At 40.2% G+C, this 7,571-nt stretch overlaps 1 protein-coding gene across 1 annotated transcript in view; it reads left to right on the top strand.

The window, feature by feature from the left end:
- Positions 1-339: 339 nt before the first annotated feature.
- Positions 340-7,571, top strand: part of LOC309544336 (olfactory receptor 6B1-like) — a gene marked incomplete at both ends in the record, with an annotated part of 61,601 nt that continues 54,369 nt past the window's right edge. The window contains one exon of the mRNA XM_082243241.1: positions 340-1,131. Coding sequence (XP_082099367.1) covers positions 340-1,131 — 792 coding nt within the window. The remainder of the gene's footprint in view (positions 1,132-7,571) is intronic.

Genomic DNA, 7,571 nt, shown 5'->3' with positions numbered 1-7,571 from the left:
AATTTTTGGTTACCTACTTAGTACTCCTCAACAACACCCTTACACTACTATTGTAAGGGATTATGCAAACAAAAAGTTAAAAAAAAAGTTCATTCCTTGACAGTAGGTTTTAACGATCACTGCTTCTGAGATAACTTTTAATGCTGTGTAATGAAGGTTGGTACAAACAACTTTTGGAAAGATGCTAACAATCATGCTTTTTTCCCCTCCTATTGATAAATTTAGATGTATGTTAATCAAAGCAAACCGGCTGAATTCATAATCCTTGGGTTTCCTGATTCTCTTAGTTTGCAATATTTGTGCTTCCTGCTCCTACTGATAACATACCTGTTAACACTTATGAGTAATTTTGTGATCATCATTATTACACGGATAGAAAGATGTCTGCACACCCCAATGTATTTTTATCTACGTAACCTCTCTTTTCTGGAGATTTGCTATGTTTCTGTAATTGTTCCCAAGATTCTCTCCACTATAACTCCACATGGGAGATATATTTCTTTTCCTGGTTGCATAATGCAGCTGTTTTTCTTCTTCTTCTTGGGATCCACAGAATGTTTTTTGTTTGGTGTCATGGCGTATGACCGCTACTTGGCCATCTGTCAGCCACTGCGATACACATCCCTGATGAATAATACCATGTGCTACAGTCTTAGTATAGGCTCAGTCATTGGCGGCTTTGTGACCACTTTCCCACATATTGTTCTAATCTCCCAACTTCCATTTTGTGGCGATCGTAATATTAACCATTTCTTTTGTGACACTCCCCCCCTACTTCTACTGTCTTATGCAGACACATACCTAATTGATATGTTGGATTTTATGTGTGCTTCCCTAGTAATATTATCATCTTTCTTTGTGACTTTGATTTCTTATTTTTATATTCTTGCTGCAGTCTTACGTATACCTAGTAAAAATAGAAGAAAAACCCTTTCAACCTGTTCTACCCACTTAATTGTTGTGTTTATTTATTATAGTACTGTAATATTTATGTATGTTAAGCCAAAAGTAAGTTTTGCTTTTACTCTTAATCGAGTAGTTGCAGTTTTTTACACTGTTGTAACTCCTATACTTAATCCTCTAATATACTGTTTAAGGAATAAAGAAGTGAAACATTCCATTAAAAAGCAAGTAGGTTATTTGATGAAATTTTATAGAAGATAACAAATATATTTATTAAAGGTAATGTAACGTGTTGTTGTACTTATATTATCCTTCCTCATTTCTCTATTTTTCTTTTTTTTTTTTGGTGGTTGGTAAAAAATTTTTCAGGTAAATTTGAAAGATTCAATATGGTTATTATGTACTGTATTCTCCTATCCACCCAGTAGGTGGAGCATAATGCTTCCATTTTCATTTTGTCTTTTTTTATCTAGTTGTAAAAAAGCTTGTTGATTGCAGATCTCAACACCTTGCACTGCAGTATACAAGCACAATAAGAGTAGATTTAATATGCCTATATATATATATATATACACCCCTCACATTTTTATAAATATTGTATTACCGTATATACTCGAGTATAAGCCGACCCGAGTATAAGCCGAGGCCCCTACTTTTACCACAAAAAGATGGGAAAAATCATTGACTCGAATATAAGCCTAGGGTGAGAATGCAGGGCGGCGGGCATGGTGCAGGAGAATGCAGGGTGACTGGCATGGTGCAGGAGAATGCAGGGTGACTGGCATGGTGCAGGAGAATGCAGGGTACTGGCATGGTACAGGAGAATGCAGGGTACTGGCATGGTACAGGAGAATGTAGGGTACTGGCATGGTGCAGGAGAATGCAGGGTACTGGCATGGTACAGGAGAATGCAGGGTACTGGCATGGTGCAGGAGAATGCAGGGTACTGGCATGGTACAGGAGAATGCAGGGTACTGGCATGGTACAGGAGAATGCAGGGTACTGGCATGGTGCAGGAGAATGCAGGGTACTGGCATGGTGCAGGAGATTGCAGGGTACTGGCATGGTGAAGGAGATTGCAGGGTACTGGCATGGTGCAGGAGAATGCAGGGTACTGGCATGGTGCCGGAGAATGCAGGGTACTGGCATGGTGCAGGAGATTGCAGGGTACTGGCATGGTGCAGGAGATTGCAGGGTACTGGCATGGTGCAGGAGATTGCAGGGTACTGGCATGGTGCGGGAGATTGCAGGGTACTGGCATGGTACTAGAGGATCCGGGGTTGTGGGCATACTACAGGAGATGCAGTGCTGTGGGCATGGTACATGTGGACCATGCCCGCAGCACTGCATCCCTCGTAGTGTGCCCGCAGCCCATGGCAGGTAGTGAAGCTGTTTCACTTACCTGTTCCAGAGGCGCCTTCATTTTAAAAATGGCGCCGCCCGGCGCCGACACGTCATTGCGCATGCGCCGCCGCCGCTCATATACTTTCGGCTATTCCCGGCCTCTCCCGAGCGGCGCCGGGAATAGCTGAAATTACACGAGCGGCGGCGGCGCGTGCGCGGTAACATGTATGCGACGGGCGGCGCCTTTTTTAAACCTTAAACCCGTCGGAGAGGACATTTTTTTCCTTGACTCGAGTATAAGCCGAGGGGGACGTTTTCAGCACAAAAAAATGTGCTGAAAAACTCGGCTAATACTCGAGTATATACGGTATATCTTTTCATGTGACAACACTGAAGAGATCACACTTTGCTACAATGTAAAGTAGTGAGTGTACAGCTTGTATAACAGTGTAAATTTGCTGTCCCTTCAAAATAACTCAACACACAGCCATTAATGTCTAAACCACTGGCAACAAAATTGAGTACACCCCTAAGTAAAAATGCCCTAATTGGGCCCAATTAGCCATTTTCCTTCCCCTGGGTTATGTGACTCATTAGTGTTACAAGATCTTGGGTGTGAATGGGGAACAGATGTGTTAAATTTGGTGTTATTGCTCGAACTCTCTCATACTGGTCACTGGAAGTTCAACATGGCACCTCATGGCAAAGAACTCTTTGAGGATCTGAAAAAAAACAATTGTTGATCTACATAAAGATAGCCTAGTCTATAAGAAGATTTCCAAGACCCTGAAATTGAGCTGCAGCACCGTGGTCAAGACCATACAGCAGTTTAACAGGACAGGTTCCACTCAGAACAGGCCTCACCAAGGTCGACCAAAGAAGTTGAGTGCACATGCTCAGCGTCATATCCAGAGGTTGTCTGTGGGAAATAGAGGTATGAGTGCTGCCAGCATTGCTGCAGATGTTAAACGGGTGGGGAGTCAGCCTGTCAGTGCTCAGACCATACGCCACACACTGCATCAAATTGGTCCCCATGGCTGTCGTTCCAGGAGGAAGCCTCTTCTAAAGATGGTCGAATACAAGCAGACTAAGGACATGGATTACTGGAACCATGTCCTGTGGTCTAATGAGATAAACTTATTTGGTTCAGATGGTGTCGAGTGTGTGTGGTGGCAACCAGGTGAGGAGTACAAAGACAAGTGTGCTTTGCCTACAGTCAAGCATGATGGTGGGAGTGTCATGGTCTGGGACTGCATGGATGCTGCCACCACTGGGGTGCTACAGTTCATTGAAGGAACTATGAATGGCAATATGTACTGTGACATTCTGAAGCAGAGCATGATCCCCTCCCTTCAGAGACTGGGCTGCAGGGTAGTATTCCAACATGGTAATGATCCCAAACAAATCTTGAAGATGACCACCAAAGAAGCTGAGGGTAAAGGTGATGGACTGGCCAAGCATGCCTTCAGACCTAAAATGTATTGAGCATCTGTGGGGTGTCCTCAAATGGAAGGTGGAGGAGAACAAGATCTCTGACATCCACCAGCTCTGTAATGTCACCATGGAGGAGTGGAAGAGGACTCCAGTGGCAATCTGTGATGCTCTGGTGGACTATATGCCTAAGAGGGTTAAGGCAGTGCTGGAAAATAAGGGTGGCCACACAAAATATTGACACTTTGGCCCCAATTTGGACTTTGGGCCAAAATATCACAAAATATTGACAATTTGGGCCCGATTTTGGACAGTTAGGCTTTTTCCTAGTCAAATATGTTTTACTGATTTAAATGAACTTGAATGGGCCCTAAAAACACTTTAAAACTAACTCTAATACACCTCTATAGTTGCATGCATTATAAAGAATTTTACACTCAAAGTTCAAAACAGGGACACTGAAGTTTATTTTTAGCTACCGTGTTTCCCCGAAAATTTTGACTACAAAAAACACACTAGGGTTTATTTTCAGAGGATGTCTTATCTATGCCCCTTGTCTTCTCTCTCCCTCTCTCCCTGTCAGCTCAGGAGTCATCATTATAACATCCTTAATCACAAAAATAAACCTTAGTTAAAGTCATTGTAAAAATATATAATCTGTTTTGTAAAAAGATTATATAATGTCCAGTGTGTCTCCTTTTGCAATTGTTTAAAAATATTATTTAAGGTCCAGTGTGTCTCCTTTAGTAACTTTAATAAAATATTATATAATGTACAGTGAGTCTCCTTTTGTAATGTGTCAAAAATTCCTTATTTACAGTGCCACTTGGTGCCCACATAATCCCTGCTGAAGGGAAGGGCCGAGATCACTCTGAGCACTGCAGAGGATGGGGCCGCTGACATTAGTGGGGAGGAGAAGAGAAGATCTCCAGCGGGTCAGGTGAGCACCCAGCAGCACTGGAAATAAGGTATTTTCGATAATAAAGTTACAAAAGGAGACACACTGAACATTATATACTCTTTTTACAAAACAGGAAAAAAGCTTATATTGCAACCCTCCCTGAAAATCATGTTAGGTCTTATTTTCAGGGTAGGGTTTATTTTCAGGGAAACACAGTATTACAAAGCAGGTGTTTGTAAACTATTGGAAACCAAATGAAACATGACCTGTGTGCCGGTATTGTGATCTTTGAGGATGTAATGATTTTGATATATGTGGCCAGAAAGGTTACAAATGGCTGGTTTTAACACTTGTAACTGCTTGTTAAGAATATGTTAATAATTTACTGTTCATTGTCTGGGCACAGGTACTATTTAACTTTAACTTCAGTCCAGTTAGATACTCAAAATACATAAATACAATAAAATAAGAGACATAAACATAATACTGCTTTAGCAAAGGCATCAGTCAAGGAAACACTGAAATACAAAAATATATATTCCAGTTAATATCTATGTGTATGTGCTGTGACAACATGCTTGCATTTTTTTACAACAAACCCGTAAATCTTTACCACAGTGGCCATGATGCATAAAAGATTCAGGGTCCAATAGAAGTATGAACAAACCTGTACAATTTTAACATCTGATTCTAATTTTGTGCATTACATTTTTTTATCTTTTCACCTACCAAACATCATTATACATAAGCCATTTAAACCTCTGAGCTATTAAGTGAAACTGCCTTTGTTAATGGGATTTGATGCCCTGTAGTTTAGTTTTACTCTAAGCAAAGACTTTCTTTTTTAATTATATTCCTTTACAATAGTCTGCCATCCTGCCTCTAGTATTCTGTGTGCTTTGGGTTTAAATGGAGAGAAAAACATATCAATAACTCCTAAAACTCTGAGAAATGCATTGATAAAGAAAAAAAAAAAAAAACTAGCATTGAATATTGGCCAGTGCAAGTGCATGTCTATTCGTTCTGTGTGAATCAGGGAAAAAAAGTTATTAGGCTATTTCTTGTGGTGGTTAAATGTCTTTCATTGATTTTAAATGGTAAATACTGCATTTGGTCACTAGATGATGCTAGGTATCACATTAAATTCCTACGACATTCTGTGCCATCTAGTGGCCAAATGTGGTATTTTAAATTTTAAATCAATGAAAAATATTCAGCCAGCATAGAAATAGCCCAATAGCATTTTATTTCTTGCCCTATCCACACAGAATGAATGAAAATGCATTTTCACTGAGTGAATTGCTATGCCGTTTTTATTTTTTTATTTTTTTATAAATACACCCTAAAGCAATTAGCTTTTACATTTATTAAATTAGTTACATACCCTCTTAGGCATGGAGTCCACCAGAGCATCACATATTAGGGAAATAAGTATTATTGATTCACTTTCATGACAAGGTTTCCCTAGATCTTATTTCCAGGGTAACCAGAGAATGTTCAGTAGTAAGATAGTTTAGACTGATTCATGTGGTGTTTCTCCACATGTCTGCAGGTGGACAATTTTCACTATTACAGGTGTAAAGTTAGATATTCACCACAAAGGTCATAAAACGTTTGTCGAATCCCTTAAATCTGTGTTTTAGGTTCCCTGACTATAAAAATGATTATTGCAATTCTGTCCTGAACCTGTGAAATGTTCTCTTTGATGATTATAAAGCAAATAGAACACAAATGAAAAATTAAATATTCCTTGGATTACTGAGTGTTTCCCAAAAAGAAAGTAGGATGCCTTAGTTTTTCCTATTTTTTTACATAATGTCAGGATTTTATTCAAGTTTGAGGAAAAAAAAATCTATGTGAATTTTCTACAATTTACACTATAGCTTACTAACTCCTGGAACAAACAGTGTTTCTTGAACAAAAGATTTATTTTTGTTTTTTCTGCCTCACTTAATCTGAACCAATTCCTCAGCAAAGGTTTAGCTAATGTTCTACTTCACAGTATAGAGGGATATGGGTCAATTCATAACTACGGAGAAGCATAAAGGAGAAGTATAGCCAAAGCAGTTCGTTCTGCACTTCATCCATTTTCAGCAGACTACTTCAGAAGCCTGCTGTCAGCTGAAATCACAGAGCCGGTCCAGGCTTGGGCAAGATTGCAACAATATAGTCAAGATCTGCCCACCACCCTGAACCAGCACCTGAGCCAGCCGCTCCCACTCCCTCCACAGCCCAGTACTCCACAGAGCTCGGAGGGCAGAGCAGAAAACCGGTGACTGACAGTCACCAGCTCTCTGCTCATGGAGCTCTGAGAACTGAACGATCAGCTTTTTTTTATTGCTCGGTACTCAGTCTTAGAGCCTGAGGGGGACAGATGCAGCATCAGACCAATGCTGCATCCACCTAGGTAAGTATGATTCTTGCAAAAAAAAAAAAAAAAGCCAAACTTCTCTTTTAAGGTTTGGGTCAAACCTAAGTCTGACCCAAGCCCAGCCGGTTGGCAGTTTGGTGAATGGGTGAATAAACTGGCCATATTTGTCCAGTTTGCCGGCCCTAACCTCTGGCTGTTGTTTGTAAAAGTGGTGGGCAAACATTGACACTCATTGTGATTGACATAGATTCATATTGTTGTACAACATGGCTGATATTGATTTTACATGGTAAAGCATTATTTATTTTTTAATTACCGTATCTTTTTCTCATTATTTTTTCACAGTGTGCTTGCTTTTATTTACTTTTTCATTTTTGTGTGTGTAAATAAGTAACAAGGGTGCTGTGTACCCCATGCTTCTTAACATGAGGAAAACATTTGTTGTGTCTTTTTTCTAAAGTTGGATCTCAGATTCCCATAAGTCCCATCTGTAGATCTCATATCCCTTTGGGGGACAGGATATGAGGGTGAGGCCCTTATCCTCTCAACAAAGGGCTTTGCTACACCCTCTTGCAAGATACTCTCCAAATGTTGGTCTGGCTCACTGTTTCTCTTACCTGT

The sequence above is a fragment of the Pelophylax lessonae genome (assembly GCF_965119305.1).
Source record: "Pelophylax lessonae genome assembly, chromosome: 1".
Classification (NCBI taxonomy): domain Eukaryota; kingdom Metazoa; phylum Chordata; class Amphibia; order Anura; family Ranidae; genus Pelophylax; species Pelophylax lessonae.
Note: the sequence above shows the minus strand (reverse complement) of the source record. Positions and strands in the feature narration are given on the sequence as shown.